The sequence below is a fragment of the Sciurus vulgaris genome (genome assembly GCF_902686455.1).
Source record: "Sciurus vulgaris genome assembly, chromosome: 18".
In the NCBI taxonomy this organism is placed as follows: Eukaryota; Metazoa; Chordata; class Mammalia; order Rodentia; family Sciuridae; genus Sciurus; species Sciurus vulgaris.
The window spans coordinates 5,062,369-5,082,117 of NC_136479.1; the positions used below are offsets into that span (position 1 = coordinate 5,062,369).

The 19,749-nt window shown below is 48.5% G+C and overlaps 1 protein-coding gene across 32 annotated transcripts in view; it reads left to right on the forward strand.

Annotated features, from left to right (window-relative positions):
• Positions 1-19,749, forward strand: part of RBFOX1 (RNA binding fox-1 homolog 1) — a 1,434,211-nt gene that overhangs the window by 440,435 nt on the left and 974,027 nt on the right. For 9 of the 32 annotated variants that reach the window (XM_079121722.1, XM_079121736.1, XM_079121738.1 and 6 more), the window contains exon 1: positions 19,402-19,687. The exons of the other annotated variants lie outside the window; for them this stretch is intronic. In XM_079121722.1, the coding sequence (XP_078977848.1) occupies positions 19,643-19,687 (45 nt within the window). In that variant the 5' untranslated portion in view covers positions 19,402-19,642. Of the gene's footprint in view, positions 1-19,401; positions 19,688-19,749 lie in introns of those variants that run through there. 32 annotated transcript variants of the gene reach the window in all.

A 19,749-nucleotide genomic window follows, 5' to 3' on the forward strand; every position in this document is an offset into this window, starting at 1 on the left:
GACCTTGCTTTCTTCTCAGGTGTCCTTGAGTTTCTGAAAATCTCCCTGCAACACCTGCGGCCGGACGCAGGGAGGCACGTGCCCTGCGCGTGCGCAGAGTCGCCCATACTCTTCCAGCCGCTCTCCCCGAGGCCCTAATCATCCCAGTGCTGGCTCCCGGCGCCGCTCCTCGTGCCCCAGGACTCATTATCTTGCCGGGGGGACCCGCAGGCCTGCCAATTAAGGACACATTTTATGTGCATAGTTGAAATACTGGAAATTATTGCCTCTTTGAGGCACAGGAGTAGGTACTGGTGTCTGTTAGGATGAATGACGGTGCGGACCCCAGTGATTTGCTGTCCTTCATCGTCTGATCTGCTTTAATGACCAGAGAGTAATTAGTCCATTGTTGTGTGCAGCTAGGTGTTACGAATGGAGTTGTAAATTCCCTGCCTCAAAAAAAGGGGGCCTGAGTTTCTCCCCAGCAGTTGGGTGTGCACAGTGACTCTGGAGCAGAGCCAGAGGCAGCCCCGGATGCCACCTTGGGGCTGCAGTGCACCATCACACGCGTGTGCAACACACGCAAGCATGCCGCCTTCACAGGGCCATGTTCTCAAAATGCATTTCAAATCGTCCCTCCATGTCATTTCTTTGCCTGATTTTAAATGAACCTGTAGAAACTGGTGACGTGCAGTGCTGGGGCGGAGTGAGCCGGGGGACCGGAGACCTGCTGGGGACCCAGGATGACCACCGAGAGCACGGTCCCCCTCCCGCAGCACCACTCTGTCTGTCCCGGGCCACGGGAGTCATTCTGCAACCGGAAGTCCTAACCTGGTGGGCGTCAGCCAGGGCCAGAGAGGGAGCCTGCGTGCGCGCCAGGGCAGCCTGCTGCCCTCCAGGTCTGGCGCTATTCTCTGCTGTAGGTTTGACCTTGGAAAAGACGTTTCATGCCTCTGAACTGCCGAGTCTCCTCCTAGACAACAGGGATGGTCGCCGTGCCCCCTCGCTGACTTAGTAAGAGGATCAAGCGTAGAGATGTACAGAGCGCTAGGCGTGCAGCAGGGAGGTGCCCGAGCTGGATACGTGAGCTGTTGTCCTCACGTCCCCACCGTGATCAGCGCCTCTGGTCAGGAGAATGCAGGAGGATCGGGACCGCCACCGGCACCTGGTAGTAAGAGAGCAGCTGTGGAGCTGCAGGGCATCATCTCCCGAGCTTGTGAGACGGCCCCTGAGCTGTCACAGGGAGTGCTGAGGAAACAGCTCTCGAGGAAACAGAGAGACCCGGGAGGGAGGCCGCAGAGGCCATGAACCTCTCCACATTAGAGCAGCATGGCTGTGCCGTGGGGTCAGATTCCAGTACAAACCACACGACCTCCCCTGCATCTTGCCAGGCACAACTGCATCTAGCTGTGTCCCCGCCGCCCTGGGAGTACCACCACTTTCCTCTGTGGGTGGCTGTGCTCCTCCCAAGACTGCATGGGGCACCTGGGTGATGCTCAGCACTTCCAGGCCAGACCCGCTCAGAGCCCTTCTTGTTTGCTGAAGACCCCGCTAGGTGCTCAGCGCCTTCCAAACCAAAGTTTCCATGTCAGCAAATTTCCCTTACCCAGAATGCTCAGTGAGCTGCCAGTGCCACCCTGTCCAAAGAGTTTTAGTTTTATGGCCCTTTCCTCTTAAGAAAATTTAATTACACCAAGGATTTTAGCAGGATTCAAACTTCTCTGCACTATTAGAAATGAGAGACACCTAAGAAAGAAAATGGCCACGTAAGGGAAAGACGACTAGCCTAAAACCCTATCCAAAGACTTCCACTTAGACTGACTGCTGCTCATCCAGGGCTTCTTATGTCTTTAATGACAGACAGTTTGTACGTCTGAACAATGTGTGGCGATGTCGCTGAGACTGCCAGTTTGTATTCTTTCTCCTTGTTGGAGGCTGGTGGTCATCCCTAACATACGTGGTATTTCTTTTTTTTCTTTCTTTTTTTTCTTTTTTGTGGTGCTGGGGATTGAACCCAGGGCCTTGTGCATGCAAGGCAGGCACTCTACTAACTGAGCTATGTCCCCAGCCCTGCCCGTGGTGTTCTTTGCCAGGGCTGCCATAACACAGGACCATGAACTGAGTGGCTTAAACAATGGAAATTGCTCTTTCTCCTGCGTGGCTTCTGAGGCTGGATGCTGAGTTCAAGGCGCTGGCCGGGTTCTTATTGTGAGGCAGCTCTCCGGGGCTGGTAGAGGCTGTCTCTTGGTGTCCTCCATGGTCTTCCCTCCTTGTGTGTCTGGGTCCTTGTCTCCGCTCCTTCTAAGGAGGCAGGTCAGAGTGGCCTCATCTTAATTTACCCAACGGAAAGGAAAAGTACCAGAACTAAATAAATATGTGCAACATGCTTATTTTAGCAATATTTATTTTAGCAAAACAGAAAACAAACAAATCCAAAGGAGAAATGACCAAAGGGCCATTAATGGATGGGAGGATGACTGAGCAAATAATGGTGCATCCACATTGTGGAATACCATGCTTCCCTCAAAAGGGGCAGGTAGATGCTGACGCTGGTGTACAGATGGGGGATGACATTCCATGTGGAAAGGCAAGGGACTCAACAGAGCCCATAACCAGATCAAGTGACATTCTGAGGTACAGGGGGATTAAGCTTCAGCATATGAATTTGGGGGGTACCCCATTCAGCCTGTGACATAAGCATGTGTAACTTGTATAATAACTTTTCCATCAATAATGTTTCAGATTTTTCAATTAAAATTTTTTTATTTTGCAAAACGAGCCACATTTCAATAAATAATCCATCCGTGACACTCACCTAACTAGATTAAACACAAATGTTTTATTATAATTTAGAATTTCATTTTTTCCCTTTCTTCTCCCATCCAAGTAAGAAATGACTGGGTCTCTGTGTAGGAATTTAATAACTTGATTCTGTTTTGACGGAGATCTTTAATAGATTATTTTTCTCCCAGCGGCAATCTGCAGATTAATCGGATAATTTTAGTTGAACCAAAGGGCTGGGAGGCCTGTTCTGTTGAAACTATCTTTGTGCTTATGTACGGACAATCGTATCATCCAATAAAAGGATGTATGCAATTATATCAGCTTTGTTGTAATTATATGGATATTTTAGTTGTTGGGTGCATTTAATTATGCTTTGTTAAACAGCCTGTGTTAGCTTTCAGTGGGGCAAGCTCCGGCTGGATTCATGCCAGGAGACTTGTACATCAAATGTTCCACGCAATGCTTTTTCCTGGAGGCAGAGAACAAATGAACGTTGGGCACAAGGGTCTCGACTACCTTTCCTTTCTGTTTCCTTTAAAAAAAAATTCTAAATGGAAAGTTCCAGACAATTCTGTCCTTTAAAAAATGCTTCTTTTAGTGACTTGAAATTAAAAAGTAATTCATGGCCTTTGGGGCCATTATTACAACACAGAACTATCAAAGGCAAATCAATAGGTGGCCCCCACCCCCCACTTCAGTCCTCAGTCTGGCCCTGGGAGTGGCAGAAGACCCATTAACATGTTGGTTTTTCTCTCTTCTCTTTCCTTTATGAAAAAAATATTTGTGTGCACACACATGCTTTATCAAGATGGCATCATGTTCTGCATTCTGGTGAGTCCCTGCTTTTCACACAGAATGTTATTACCCACGTATATACCAATATCAGCAACTGCTTTCTCCTTTTGATGGCTGCGTAGTATTCCACAATGTGGATGCACCATTATGTGCTCAGCCATGCTCCCATTGATGGATCTTGAGTTATTTCTCCTTTGGATTTGTTTGTTTTGGATTCTACTTAAATCAATTTCTGTTTTCAAATTTCAACAAACATTACCAGGTTTCTACCCCAAGATCGCTGAATCAATTTGTATTCTTCCCGATTCTGTATGCACCTGGACAGCACTGGATAGTAACAATATTTTAAAAATTATTGAGCATAGGTATGGTGCATGGTTTGCTGTTCATTTCAACTGCATTTTCCTGCCTGGTTGGGATATGGGTTGTCTTTCCTCCTGTATGAATTTTGTGTGTATAAGACCTGTTCCTTTGCAGTTGTGTCTGTTACTTGTTGACTGGTAGAAACCCTTTTATAAAAATGGTCCCACTCTGTACTTTATTTTTTTATGGTACCAGAGATTGAACACAGGGGCACTCAAACACTGAGCCACACCCCGAGCCCTAGTTTGTATTTTATTTAGAGACAGGGTCCCACTGAGTTGCTTAGTGCCTCACTGTTGCTGAGGCTGGCTTTGAACTCACGATCCTCCTGTCTCAGCCGGGGGAGCCCCTGGGATTACAGGTGAGTCCCACCACGCATGGCTTAATGCTTTATCCTGACATTTTTAAATTTACCTGGAAAACTTTTTAAAAGTCATGTATGAAATCCAGCATGCGCTGATTCTCTTGGAAACTACTCAGTGGAACCAGCGCAACCTGTACTTGCGTTTCCTCCCTCTCCCTCAGCTTGCACACACACGTGTGCACACACCCACCCTTCTTGCACTCTTCGTTGTGTTCTGCTCAACTACTGATCTGCTGTTACATTTTAACGAGCTCTGCTCATTAATACCCATTAGCCTTGCCACGAGGCAGTAAAATGACAAAGGAATGGCCAGAATCCCCCCAAAACTGGTCAGATCCCAAGCTTTGAACTGGGTGTGTTCTAGTCCAGTTTCTTTGGGGCGGGGGTCGCGGAAACCCAACTCAAGTGGGTCCAAGCACAAAGGAAGAGTCTTCACTTTCAGATCTGGAAACTCCAGTGGTCTCCCTAAGTTGACTAGATCCAGAAGCTCAGACGGTGCCACCAGGACATCATTTAGCTCTGGAGCCGCCATGTTGAAGTTGACTGTACCATGATGCAGTGAGGTGTTTCAATCACCCCCACACTGTCCCCTGGGTTCTCTGAACAGCGGCGGGCTGAAAAGCTGCATTCCTCGTCCACACTGGACACAGAGCCATTAGAGGGATGGGAGGTCCTTGTTGGCTAGACCAACTCCCATGCCCACCCAGAGGTTGGGGCAAGATCGACGCTCCAGCAGCCGAGGCTTCTCCCAGAGAGCGGGAGAACCACTAAGAAAAGGTGGAACAGTTCCAGAAAGAAGGTGAGTTAAAACGAGTGATTTCCCGTGTACTTGCTTCGCCATGGATGGCATTTTCATACTGCTCTGAAAATTCACTCAACCCTTCATGTGGAGTCTCTGTTGCCCACTTGTTGCCGTCCTCAGCCTTTGACCGAATTTCAGCCACTGGATGAAAGACAACTCTTTCGTCTAAGTGGGAGCCCTCCTTAATTTCTGCATCTAAATTTCTCTGGTGTCCAGAGAAATGCACTTAATATAAACGTTAGATGCAACGTTTATGTCACCAATAGGCAATGATCAGCAAGATCGGTAATAGCCAACTTTGGCAAGAGTGTGCACTAACAAAATCCCACCTCCTGCTGGTGGGAGTACAAGTTGGAATAGCCTTTGAAGAACTATTTTTTAAAAAGAAAAATAGTTTTCCCCTAGGGTGGGGCAGGGTGTATGAATTAGCTCTACAACGCAAACATTTTCAATTGGTTTATCTTTCAATAGCCACTCCAACGCACAGAAGTCTGCATGTGAAGGCATTTGATGTGGTATTATTTACGATATCAAAGTCAGATCCTGATCTAATGAATATTAGTCTTGAACTGATTACAAAATTGCTGTCTAGTCATGCATTTGCCTGACATTTGAATAAAGGGCAATTATACATTTTAGCATCAAAAAAATGTTTTGATGTAAAGAAAACAGCTGCTTAATGAAGATTCAGCCCTAAAATCACCACCACAGTCAGTATTTCGCAATAGTTCACCCTAGAGTGGTCAGGTCACCTCTCTTGTGCTTTGATTACACCTTCCATATGGATTACAGATCATATTCAAAACATTTAATTACTCAGCAAGAGCATTAATCACTCGGCTGAATACATTTCACCTTTTCTCCTTCCTGCAGTATTTGTTTAAGCCAAGCGGACTGGATAGCAGTGCCCCTGAGGCAGGGGCGCTGAGTGGTAGGGGAGAGCTGGGCTGGGCGGGAAGACCCCGAGGGCGATGCCTGAGCCATCGGTACTCAGCCCTGGGGCCCTGGCGCAGGCCGCTCGCCAGCTCCGCAGAGTCCGCGTCTTTTGTAGAATGGACACAGTGAACGTGCTCTCGTCTACCCAGGTCATCATGGGGAGCCGCAGCATCCAGGCGGCACGCTGGCGGGCCCTCAAGGCCTGGGCACACGTGCACGTGCTGCGCGGACGTAGTTGCCTTCTGTACGCCTGAGCTCCACCCTCTCCTGGTAAGAACCGGGGTCGCCGGGCAAAGTGGTCGTCCAACCCTGTGTATTTGCAGGAGGACGAGCAGGAAAGAGAAGCGATGGGGGTGGTTCTGGTACTGCCGCTGAGTTGTTTAATGGGGCGACAGGACACTGTCCCTGTACCTGCTCCCCATGGCAGTGGAGATCAGACTGTAAGGTCAAGGAGACACGGTGGGCTTGCTCCCCGTGTTACCTGCGTCTTTCATGGTCCTTTCTGTCTCAGGAGGCTTCAGCAGCTGGGCTCAGCCCCTGAGCTCCTAGGGCTCAGCTTCTCGAATCTGCATGGGGAGTGGACGGTGGCCACTTTACCTGCACATTCCAGGTGCTCTCAGGTCAGGGCCTCCCTGCCGATGTGTACACCCGTCCTTACCTTCAGTGTTCCGGGAACCTGACCGCACGCATTTACTTCTGGATTATCGGTGGCTGCTTTTGCATTAAGAGTGGAGTTGAGCAGTTGCAACACAGACCAGATGGCCCACAGAGCTGAAAATATTTACTCTGCCCTTTTACTGGGGGGAAAAAAAAAGTTACAGGCCAAAGTCTGATGTGCGTTATTGTCACTCTTACATAAATAAAAGAATTCAATACTATATGCATTTGCGCGCACCTGTGTGCGTGCGTGCGTGCGTGTGTGTGTGTCCTTTAAACTTGCTAGTTAATCCTTGACTTAACCACAAAAGGGTTAAAGAAAAAAAAACGGTCAAAACCGTCATCGTCACCTTCATGTGATGGGTTCATTTTTCAAACATTTCCAAAAGCCTGCTACATCCCAGTTACAGACCTAGGTGCTTTAACATATGCGATTTCAGCTTATAATCCTCTCAACCACCTCCCGGACTAGTTGGTATTAAACCCATTTTAGAGGCAAGGAAACAGATGTTCAAGAGGATTTAAATAACTTTACAGTTCTTGGAACTTTCCAGAGCCAGAATTCAAACTTAGATCTATCTGAATTTGAGCTGGTGGTTGCTGGTGTCAGATGACTGACATCCTGTCTCTTCTGGACTTTGGACAATTCCATGGCAGTAATCATGGGAAAGCAAGAGGGATCAAGAAGGAGTGAAGCGTGAGCCCAAAGAGTTTGAATGATGGTGTGTCCCTCAGTGTGCCCACTGGTATGGGAATCTAGCAATGACACTACAGAATAAGAGAAGAAAAAGAGTGGAATCAACTCCAACAGACTTAAAGGTACAGAGAAACAGTCCTCATTGGAGAGTCATTGATCCCACACTATGTAGACCTCACTACAGTTAAATATGGTCGATTTAATCATGTATAGCTTTTAATTATTAATATGAATTACACTTAATACAATCTTTAACCTCCATTTCATACAAATATATTAAATTAATATGGTTTCAATGGGCTAATACATGTAAATTGTTGTAACACGAGGAACTTAGGTTGCATTGACGTAATGCTTATTTTTAATACTGCAGTTATCTTTAGAGTTATTATTTTATTGGTATTTGGAAAGATGACTTATGTATGTGTGACTGGGCAAGGGGACTGTGATAGCTGGGTTTCCCAATCTGCAGAATTTACATCCCCTACAAGATTATTGTGCTGACACAGAAGTCTTTAGCCGTAAAATAAATAAAGGTGGTTTGTGGAGCATCGATTTTGCTTGAATCTTTTGGAGGGAAGATGTTGTGTTTTATATTAAAAGGTAACCACGTACAGGGAAGAGGAAGACGTGCTCGTGAAGTTTTAAGAGAAAGCCTGAGATTTCAAGCATCCCCTTAAGTGCTGATGGATTCTTGCAGCTATGGCTCCTGAACTTGAGGGTGCGCCCCTCCATCCTGTCTGCTGTTAATGTATTTGCAAGGAGAATTTTTCAAAGCAAAATGTTATCGTGCCACTTAAAAGTGGTTTCTATTTTATGTCAAGAGCTCAAGTTTAAAAATGCAACATATTTCCCTGTGTTCAAACAATAACACATGGTCAATAAAGGGATTAATCAGCACATCCTAGATTCAGCTTTCTTTTGACTCTTTCTTCTGGTCATCTGATGGCCAGAGCATCCTTTAGAGATAAGAAAAGAAGTAACAAAGAAGGAGAGTCTATTTGTATCCAGGCCCCAGAGTGGAGATCAGAGGGTTTGGACAGAGGAGCCAGGGACTTCTTCCCTGGAATCAGCCTGCACTGCACCCAGAGAGCTGGGAGCCGGCCTCCTGCCCCGCCACTGTGTGGTGGTGACAATGGAAGGTTGCTTAGCCCTTCTCCAGGCTGGGAGGGCCCTGCCCTTCAGGGTTTCTTTATTTAAATTGGTAAAAAAAAAAAAAAAAAAAAAAAAAAAAAAAAATTAGTTTTTATTCAAACCGTTTCTGAGAAAATAGGTGATTAGTCAAGAAATCTAGAATTATTTATTTACTACATTTTAAGTTAAAGTTACTTGTTGATAAATGCAGAAGTGTGTCCCACCAAGATTCACCCCCAGCGTGGTTGTATCTGGAGTGAGGAAGTAATTCAGGTTAAAGAAATGACAACGTATTGCATTGAAAATATGTGAAACTGCAGGACCCTGACTTCAGGACTAGGGTCTTCATAAGGCCAACCAGAGTGCTCTTTCCCCTTTCTCGTCCCTCACATCACCAAAGATAGGCTGTGGGGACACAGTGAGGTGGTGTCGACAAGCCAGACAGAGAGCCCTCTCCAGACACCATCCTTACAGCCCCTGATCACAGATTTCCAGCCTCCAGAACTGCGAGACCCTAAGTGTCTGTTGTCTCTGCCACCCAGTCTGGATACGTTGTCACAGAGCCAGGGTCTGCTAATGCAACCCCTGGCCACCAAACTAGTCCTTAATTGAATATTTCATGTTCCACACTAACTTTTATATAAACCTTCACTTTAAAAAGAATGGACTGAACCTAATTGAAAAATCATTTAGTTTTCTATAAAATGAGATCAGATTTTCATCAGGGTACATCTTCATCCTTAAAGGTATAATATCATGTGTGATTTAACAAAGGCAGTAAGTAAATTAGCTTAGGGTTTTTTTTTTTTGTTTATTTGTTTTTTGTTTTGTCTTTTTTTTTTTTTTTAACCTTTTCATGAAGTAAGATGAAGTAAGAAGGACTTCCGGCAAGTCTGGATCCCTGGTAGAATTACGATTCTACATTTACCATGCGACTTTAAAGGTGGGCCCCACCACTGGACTACACTGTCTGTTGTGCACAAATTGATATGTTTTCTACAGCTCCTGAAATGATCTTGTGAAGACCACAATTACAGTTGAGGACATTGCCATCTGCGATGGGACATTTAAAACAGAATTAAGCCTAGAGATCATGAGTGAAGCCTTGTTGTCACTCAAACCGTAATTGGTACAGTACCTTCTGTTTTATTAAAAATTCTGATAGGAAATTATTCTGCCACAAAATTCTCATCTGTTAAATAGCCCTTAAATGAGGGTTTTTTTTTTTTTTTTTGCATTTGGAATGACAAAATTATTTTATTGTCAGTGTGGGCATTAAAACCGTAAAACGTTCAGCGTGGATTTTTGAAATGCGCGCTGGTTTCCGCTTCTGTCCGGGGTCCCCTCTTCCTGTACTCTCTCATGGACCAGATCCCCGGCGGTGGGAAGCGGCTGGGGCACATTTTTGACCCGGAGCAAATCCTTTTCTAAGGAGCATCGAGATCTGCAGGAGGAAAGGGTGCCCAGGGCTGATTGCCACCCCAACGTGGATGTCCACTATGTGAAGGCCACTGGCTGTCCTTTGCCCAGATGGCCTTGAAGACATCCCTGGCAGCAAAGAAAGAAGAGGGGCAAGAGAAAAAGAAAGTGCTGGGTAAAGTGTGGAAAGTAGCAGAGAAAATAAAGCAAGCCCCTGAGGATTTGCAGCCAGCGCAGGAAGGCCAATAGCTATAATAAAATTGTCGCCTGTCGCCTGCGGAGGAAGCTCTGAAGACACCCCCAAGGAGTCGCGTCCTAAGTTCCTATTGCCAATCCTTCGGAAGGTTCAAGGGGGACCAGGCTCTTCTACCCGTGAGGGACCAATATCAACAAGGTGTTCTCCTGTCCCGAAACGGATCTGCAGCAGACGAAGCATAGGTCTGACTTTAGGGGCATGCTCTGTGGGCACAGGAGGCGGGCGGAGAACTAGGGCCCCAGAGCGGAGCTGACATGGCCTCCGGTCACGGGGCGCCTTCTTGGTGCATGCGCGTTGCCCGGGCTGTCCGGGGAGCCCGTGGCCGTGTTCCTGTTGGTCTCCTGTTCCCTTACCTTCTGGTATCTCGGCTGAATACATGTAAATGAGGTAGGACTGCAGTTCAGAGTGGAACCTGGAACTTCCCGCAGGAGACACGTCTCCCAGGTCGCCAAGTGGGGTCAGGATCCCCACAGGGCCTCTGCGGACCTAGAGGATGGCTGGCGCGAGCCCCAGGGCCCTCGCTGTCTCAGGTAGACCGAGCAGTTTGACGCAAACAGCTGCCACCAGACAATGGGCTTGCAAAGCCAATGGAGCCCATGTTCTGGATAACCATGTGGCCCGGAGAAAAACCTGCCCTCCTCAAGCCTGGCACCTTGTTGTCACGCACTCATCGAACATTTACTTAATGACAACGCTTGAGCTGTCTGTCATCACTCATTTAAGATATGGAGGCTGAAACCTGCCTCCCAAGAGGCCCAGGGTTCCATTGTGTTCCCTAGATGGCTGGAGGGGAGTGTGCTGGTGAGGCCAGCGTTAATCCAGCTGGCTAAGTTTGGTGTAGCTCGAGCTCAAACACCCGATGCATTGGGCTGGTTGTGGGTAGCAAATGTGTGACTCTGCTGACGTATGAAAATGGACCCCACAGTCCCGACGTGACCTCAGTGCATGTACTCAAACACATGTCGGGGCTTGATTAACAGCTGCACTCTGCTGTGCTGGCTTTGACCTTGACAGCATTGCTATCAGAGTCTGTCTACTCTCCCAAGATCCCGACTCTGTCCATGCTTCAGTTCTGTGAATGCTGGTGTCTCCAGTCAGCCCCGCACCAGGCCAGGCTCTGCAGTTGTGTCGGCGCAAGTAGCTCTGTCCAGAGTTACCAGCACCATTCCCAACTCAGCGTCCAAAAGCAGCCTCTTATCTTTCCAAGTGTTTATCTGAGGCTCCCCAGCCTGGTCATGGGTGCCACCATTCAATAATGACTTGTGACAGAGCTCTGAGTCCACCAGTGGGTCTGTCCACTTCCAAGTGTCTCTCTCCACACACCAATGACAGTGGCCTTCTTTACACTGACTGTTGCACTGTCCTCCTCAAAAAGTCAAGTCCAGATGCCTCACCAGGACACCCAGGCCTCTTCATCATCTGCCCTGTGCCCATGTTCTCTGAGTGGCCTTCACCTGTCTACTCTGCACCTCAGCCCAGCCAGCCCCTCCTCTGTGCCTTTGCACGAGCTGCTTTCTCTGGTTAGGATGCCCTGTGGTGAACAAACTCCTATGCATCCTTTAAAACCCAATGCATGCATCACTACCCTCTGAGTTCCCTGAAAACATGCCCCCTGCCTGTAGGCAGAGCCAGAAGCTTCCTCTACCATTCAGACACATAGTGCATGTGCAGACACATGACAGTGCTGTGGCACTTACTTCAGTAATCGTGACACCAGTTTAAACATAGTCTCATGTGTTAGACTTCCTGTCTCCAATAGACTCCTTTGACTTTGTATTTCTGGGTCTAGCGAGGGTTCTGGAACACGGTGGGTGCTCACTTATGCAGTGTCAAAGGAGTAAGCTTGTCAGTTACATATTTGTGACATTCTTAGGTAGGAAGACTTATGTTTATGATGGGAAAAACAAAACACAGAGATCCTCTAGAGCCAGAAAATTTGTATTTGTTTAGCATCCTGCGTCCCGGCTGTGTCTCGGACTGGCCCACCAGCTAGGTCGCCTGAAAGTCCCTGAACCACAGGGAAGAGGTTGTTTTATCTCGACTTTGGGATATTTTCTTTTCTGCTTTTCTGCAAGGCAAGGGGACCTGGGGACTCCTTGGCAGGCTGACCATGTCCTGCACAATCCCAGCCGCATCTCGATAATCAAGTTGGGGTGGAGAGCACGGTCGGGACCTCAGAGGAAGTTGACTTGCATCAGAAACTTGAGTGGCAGGGGAGGGAATGCAGCATGGAGGGAGCGCGTTCAGTAGCCAAGGCAACCGCTCTCCCGTGCCTGTCTCTGCTTATCCCGTCTCCCCCACTTCTCTCAGTTCCTTCCAGTCATCTCTCCTCCCAACCAGTCATCAGCACCTAACGTGAGATTTGCCCAATCTTCAAAGTCCAGCCCTCGAAGCTTCCAACATCCACATTTTGGGGAGAGACTCCAGTTTGAGCAGATGAGGATGTGTGTCTGACCTAGTATGTGGGCAGGGCCTGGTGGAGGCCGGGCCTGGTGGGGGCAGGGCTGCGAAGGAGCAGTGCTCTAAGAGACCCTCTGGGCTGGGGCCGGTGACTGGCACCTCTGTGGTACACATGGCAGAGATGCTGGTGGAGCCCATCACGTTCCTGCGGCCCGAGTGCCTTCCCACCTGTAACCCCTGCCTAGGGGATGCCCCCAGCACGTTAGCTGTCTCTCCCATCTGTGCCAGATCCAGCCCCTGGAACCAGGGTCGGGGGGTGTCTCAGGGAACTGGGGGGAAAGAGTGATCAGTCAGCTTTGTCACAGCTTCTCGTTCTCCCCAGCTGTCGCATTTGGGGAATCCAGGGATCCTCGTCCTGGGAGGGCAGCGGTGCCCTGCAGGGATGTCTGGTCTCCCAGTCACCTCTTGCAGCGTCTCTGCTGCTGTGACCACTGGTCACCTATGTCCTCTCCCACCCTTTCTCCAGGGCCCCAGAGCCTGGAAGTAACGCCTCCATCTAGCATCTGCTTCCTCAGCTCTGGCGTCTCGTTTGCAGCCCCACCTCCCTGTCGCCTTTCTCTGGTCACCGATGAACGTTCACGGTTCTTGGGGCATCTTGCCCGGTGACATGCACGTCATGCCCGCCAGGCTCTCGAAGCCCTACCGTGCAAATCAGGTGGCATCTGCGCCATCAGTCTTTGAATGACGTGAAAGCAGGAAGTGGATCCATGGAGTGACAAAGCCCGCCCGCCCCCAGGAACCTCATGGGCGGCTCCCATCCCCATTCTCTCCAGTGATACCACGGGCTACTTCCCCGGCTGCGGTTGAGAGCGCCTCCTGTTCCCTGTTCTTGTCTGTCTACCCGCCGGAACACAAGCTCCGAGGGCTGTGGCTTGCCTGTCCTGTTCCCTAATAGAGGACTGAAGATAAATGACCATGTGGGAGTGGAGACAGGAGGAGCAGCGCAGGCTGTCCACTCTGAGCCCGCCACCGCCAGGCTGCCAGCCACCGCCAGGCCGCCAGCCACGGCCAGGCCGCGGGGCGGGGTAGCTTCCTGGGAGGATGGGGAGGACTTCAAGGTGCCTGGATGGAGGTGCCGGCCGGGGGACGCTGGGGTTTCTGGACCTGGGGGATCCTCTGTGGGTGGGTGGGGGCCCCTATTTGGATTTCTTAAGTTCATTCAAAATTGGACACGGGGACAAAAACTTGGGAAGCCACCAGCGGTTGATGGAGTCCTGGCTGATTCTGAGCCAGCTGTCACTGGGTTTTGTTAGGCCTCCTGGACCAGAAGCTGGACATGGTGGTCTGACTTACCGCCATTCTAACTTGTGGATGGCAGGTGGACGTCCAGGCTGGTTGCTGTTGACTGCGAGTTGGTTTCCCTGGCCACGTATGGTGGCCGTTGTCCATTCAAATAGCCAGTCTCTCCATGAGGGGAGGGAAGAGAGACAGAAGGTGGGAAGGAAAGAGGGAACCAAATAGGAAGGAAAGGAGAGAAGAAAGGAGGAGGGAGGAGGAACTCAGGGAGAAGCCTGGGGACATGGCGCGCGTATGAGGCAGGCTGCGTTTTGAGCACTCAGCTGGCTTCGTGGGAAGAAGTAACTTGTCCCAAGGCCATCACGTCCCTTTCCAGAACCCTAACCCGATCCCGTTGTCCAGACCCCAGGACGGGGAAGAAGAAGGAGATGCTTTTCTTGTCATTTGGCCAAACAAGAGCCACAGGCTTTGGAGGAGGCACTTAAAGAATTTTCAGTCCACAATTGTGCAGAAGCTGTTGTTCAGGTAATTTAACATTGATTTTAGTTTAAAAGGCAATTAAGACAAAATGGGCAGCCACTAGCCACTTAGGTTAAATAAGCTTAGATTTAAATTGCTCCAGTTTCCACCTTCCCCGTCCATGGTAGAGCTCTCCTATGCTAATTTGTCGTGCAGTGGTGTGGTGGCCCGAGTGGGACAGGACAGGTGGATGGGGGAGCAGATCCGCCAGGGGTGGTGCCTGAAAGAGGAAGTGGTTGGCCAAAAATCGTTCCCAGATGAGATGGACTCTTACGTTGCGTGGAGGAACGTGGAGCGAGGCCTTCCAGGGTTCTAGTTCCTTACGCTGGGAAATCTAAAACCACGCCTGCTTCTTGAACCCTCGTTTCCCACCCAGGTGTTCCCTTTGTAAACAGGAGCATGACAAGCTCATTTGCTGGGGGTGGAGGATGTTCACTGCAGTGTTGTTTAACACAGAGCAAAAACAAACTTTGTATCATTGTGGTCTCTGGATTCCCAAAATTGATGTTATAGTTTTTTAAATTGCTGCTAACTGCTGGAAATGATTGTGATACATTGTTGCAAAGTACACAAGACAACAAGGCAGTTCAGATTATAAGAAACCAGTTGTGTGTTTATGATGTTTCTATGTGTGCAGGAAAAAGCCCTTCAGTGATAAATTCATAATAAAATATTGCACATGGTTATTGTTGGCGACATAACGGCCTTTTCCTGTGTTTTCCAAATTTTCTAAACTCTTATTAATAAATACTCATTGGTTTTATAATTATTTTAAAAGCATTGATAACTGTGCTTGTCCTTAATGTACCTCTTGGGGTTGCACGTGACACGTGCTATTCCAAGGAGGTTTGTGCGCACGCTGTTGGGAGGGGCAGATCAGATGGTCACTTGGAATGATTCTGGTTTTTTTTTTTTTTTTTTTTTTTTTTTTGCTTAAGGAAAGTGTGCTCTGATTCCTTTGGGTCAGCCCCCTGGTCCTACTTTTTAGTCCTCAGTGGAACCAGTCTGTAGAAAAACACCTTTAAAACTCGCCCGGTGATTCAGGCATTTGTCTGTGCAGAAATGAGGTCATTGATGAGTGAGCAGTGTAGGGCTAATGCTATGCACTTAGGAACATCACTGCGACAGGCCCACCATAAACTGTCCCCTCTCCCATTTCAGGAGGCTTCATCCAGCTCACCTTAATGCAATGGGATTAGGAGGTGTCGGGACAAAGAAAATCATTAGGTCCCTCTGTTCTAATCCTGCAAAGTTCCAGTGTGGTTGCTATGTAATTTTATGGTATTTTATTTTCAGGTGGAGTCTGCTTTGTGCTTTTCTACAGGAAAATATTTTCAAATGGCAAAGAAGCAATATTATGGTATTGTGAGGCATGTCTCCGTAGGTCCTTACGGTAACTTCCAGCAGAAAGGATAATTGACGCTGCATTTGACTTTAAGGATAGATTGATTTTTGTGAAAATCTTTAGTGCATTGAGCCTGAGTATTTTTATTTTTTATTTATTTATTTTTTGGTCCTATGAAGAAGCGATTAGATTTTCCAAAAAATGTTCGGTGAGTGTAAAGCAAACCACGATGTTTTCCCTTTTGAAGGTTTTATCATCCAGCCTTGGGAGGAAAAGATGGCTCCCTGTGAGGGATGCTTTTGGGGTGGTGGCAGTCACCAGCTCCAGAAGGCCAGGGCCCCTCCCTTGTTCTACATTCACATCTATTTGGAAAACTGAGAAATGCAGGAAAGAGATGCAAACCCAATACAGCCACCCACGATGCTCTCACCAAGAACTCCCCATTTGGAGCCATCCCTCCCGGGTGTGTGTGTATACCTACATGTGTGCAGACACACAAACACGAGGCCCTCCACACTGTGCCCTCCACACTGAGAACAACGCACCTTCAAAATTCTCATACCCGAACTTTTAACACAAAGTGTGCATGCACGTATACATGTGCACATTTCATAATGAAAATAAATTTCACGTCTTGGATTTGTAGACACGTTACCTTTTTGAAAAGTATAAAACCAACATGATAGAGCTCTCAACCTTCAATATCTGCATCGATCTCTTCCTTCCTTCCTCAGAGATCACTTTTTCATGATCTTGGGGCTCTTTCTTCTAGAACAGAAACCAACAATCCTCTCGGTGAAGGTAGTGATGAGCATCTTGGGCTCCCTGGGCCATTTGATCTCTGTCTGTCGCCACCATTCAGCTCTGCATTGAGCAGAGTGAGGAGAGTCGGGGGCTGTGTGCCAACACAACCTCATTGGTGGACATTTGACATTTTGTACACAGCACAAAATATTGTTCTTCTTTACAAAAAAAAAAATTTAAAATACAAAAACCATCTTAAACTAGTGGCCATAAAAAAAAACAACAGGCAAAGACTGAATTTGGCTTTTTCTCTGTCTTTGGTCAGCCTCTGTGCCAGTTCTGAGCTGTTTTCTGAACATTCTCAAGTATTGGGGTATTTACGAGAGTTCTATGATGTTATTTTATTGGTGCATTTTCCTTCATAAATGGTATTATAACACATAAATCATTTATAACTTGCATTTTTTTTTTTTTTTGGGTGCTGGGGATCGAACCCAGGGCCTTGTGCTTACAAAGCAAGCACTCTACTGACTGAGCTATCTCCCCAGCCCCTATAACTTGCATTTTTGTCTAAGCATTTCTACAATGAGAAATGAGATGAGAACAATATGTATGTATAGTTGCATTCTGAAGTATCTTCACATCTGCACATATCCATACCTATACAGCTGGCCATATAGTCACATGTTCTTTTTCACTGCTATATACTATTCCACCGTTGGATACACCCTATATTTTATGTCCTGTGGGCACTGGGTTTGCCATCTTTCTCCTATTATGAACAGTGGTATGATTATATACATAAGCACATCTTGTACACACATTAGGCAGACATTGGAAGTAGAACTGCTGGATCATAGAGCATAAGCATTTTCCATTTTAATAGATCTGATAAATTGGCTTCCAAAGTGACAGTGTCTCTCTTCAGCACCTGTGGGTGACTCTCCTCCCATTCTTGGGTGTGTGGGGGGGGTCACTTCCCTTGCTGTTCTCATGGGGAGGGAGCAGGGAAGCAGCCCTACAGAGGCCAGTGTGCACCCTGGTCTCCCTTCAGGTGAGTGAGGCACTGTTTTAACTCTTTGCTGTGTTGCTTACACAGGAGAAGAGCAATTTATATCAATAACCAGGTCTGGCAACATCTGCCAAGGTTATCACACTCCGTGATTAAATGGCCATATGTGCCAGAGAACACGGGGACAATGAGGCTGTAATTAGGATTTGCTTCTCTCCACTGGCCACCCCGCCACGTATCCCTTCGGATAACCTTGCCTTTGTGAACTGATTTGTGAATCAAATTATTCCACGGAGAATGCCGGTTTGTGCTGTGATCCTAACACTTTATGCTCTGGGATGACTGTCAGAATGCGGGTTCTCGCAAAGCAGACGCCTCAACACCTTCTTGCCATTTTACCTACCACCGTGGAAGATCATGTCTGGGGATGACCCGAGTGAACGTTGGAAGTTAACTTTCAACGTGATCGGGACATTGTGTAGCCCGTATCCCACCATCGCTGTGAGCGGAAGTTCTACCTCAAGTTCCCTTGACACCCTTTCAATGCCACCGCCCCCAAGGCAGGCAGGCAGGCAGGCAAAGGGACACACGTCACCTCTCCTTAACTCCACAGAGAAATTGAAACCATGAGACTAATGCCGTGTTAAAAACACACATGATGCACAGAAGAGGAAAAAAAAACCCTCCTTGTTTAGTTCCTGGTGTGACATAGATGGATGAGGGTTATGTAAGGAGTTGGCACGTTCTGGAAAAATCCTGGAAATATTGCCTCTGGATGTGGAGCTGCAATAAATGTGAAAAGAAATATTTGAGAGATTTATTAGCATTTTGAAATTTGCTTACCAACATACAAAATTCTAATCGGTGAGGTGCCAGGCCTTGTGGACCCAAAAGGCACAAGCAGATGACCCAGGAAACCAGAGAATATGTCACTGCTCATTAACCTCAGGGTAGAAAGACACGTGCGCAGGTGGAAACGTCTTCCACGCGCAGATCCCTCCAGGTGCTGGAAGAAGCAAGGTCGTTTCCCGCAGATGGCCTACGGTTCTGGGGGTGAAGAGTGCAGAGAACAATTCTCCCCTGTCCAGAAGTCCACTTCCCCAGCCAAACAAGGATGTGGTCTCCAACAAAGGAACCACTTAGGCTGGTGGCGGCTCCAACTTTGTGCAGCTCATTCCCAAGTGACAATTATCTGCCCAGATCAGATCTGCGAGGACTTGGGGGAGAAGGAAACGTAGGCCGATGCCACTGTTCAAGGTAAAGGCCTTTGCAAAGGTGAGGTCTCTTGTCAGGCAAGCCCAGGGGATGTTTCCCTCCTGGACAGAGTTCCTGGTTCAGAGCACTTTCCTTTAGTTCCTAAGGTGGAAGAAGATTCCAGATTCCCAAGCTTCAAGTCCTGAATGAGGCCCAGCTGCTTCCTGGGGAGGAAGAAAGGCCCTCAGCTGTGGCGGCGGGGGCGGGGAGCGGCCCTGGGCTTGCTGGGTATGCTGGAGAAGTAGCGCCCTGGAAGTCATAAATACCGTCCCGCGGACGTTTTGAATAATGCAGGGGTGGCGTGAGTAATTGGAAGTGCTTATATCCTGCCTTTAGACATTTCATTGCTCGTGAGTTAAAATTGGTTGTCAAGAGAGGACTCAGGGGACCGTGCAAGGTGCCCTATTCTGTCATGTGCTACATATTTAATGCTTGAAAGAACAAGGGAAGGGACACGTGCGGGAGAGAGAGGGCGAGCGGCGAGATAGTGCCGTCAGCTCCATGCTCCGCGAGTGCGGGGAAGCGCGGGGGCGGGACCCACGCAGCCCCGGCCTCCCCGCCTCCCGGGCCGCAGGACTTCGCGAACACCTCGGGCGTCTAATTTGCCCGGCGTTGGGGCGCGGACGCGAGGAGGCCGAGGCCGCCGTGGCCTCCCTTTGTGTGCGCCGGGTGTTGATTGCCTCCTGGCTCCGGGCGCTCTGCACCTGCTGGCGGCGGTAGCACCAGCCCAGGCCGGCGGAGGCGCGGCGCGGCGCGGCGCGGCGCGGTGGAGGGAGGACGGGAGTCATTTGCATTGCCAGCACGTGGGTGCCGTTCCCCGTCGCCTCGGACTTCTCCCGCGTTGTGCGCTCCCGGCGAGGAAGCAGGAGGCACTTTGCAGCCGACGATGAAATCTTGGCAGCTAATTGCAGTCGTGGGAGATGCCCTTCAGGTAAGCGGGAGCAGGCGCTCGGCCACCGCCGGCAGGGGAGGAGGCAGGGCAGGGAGGCAGCT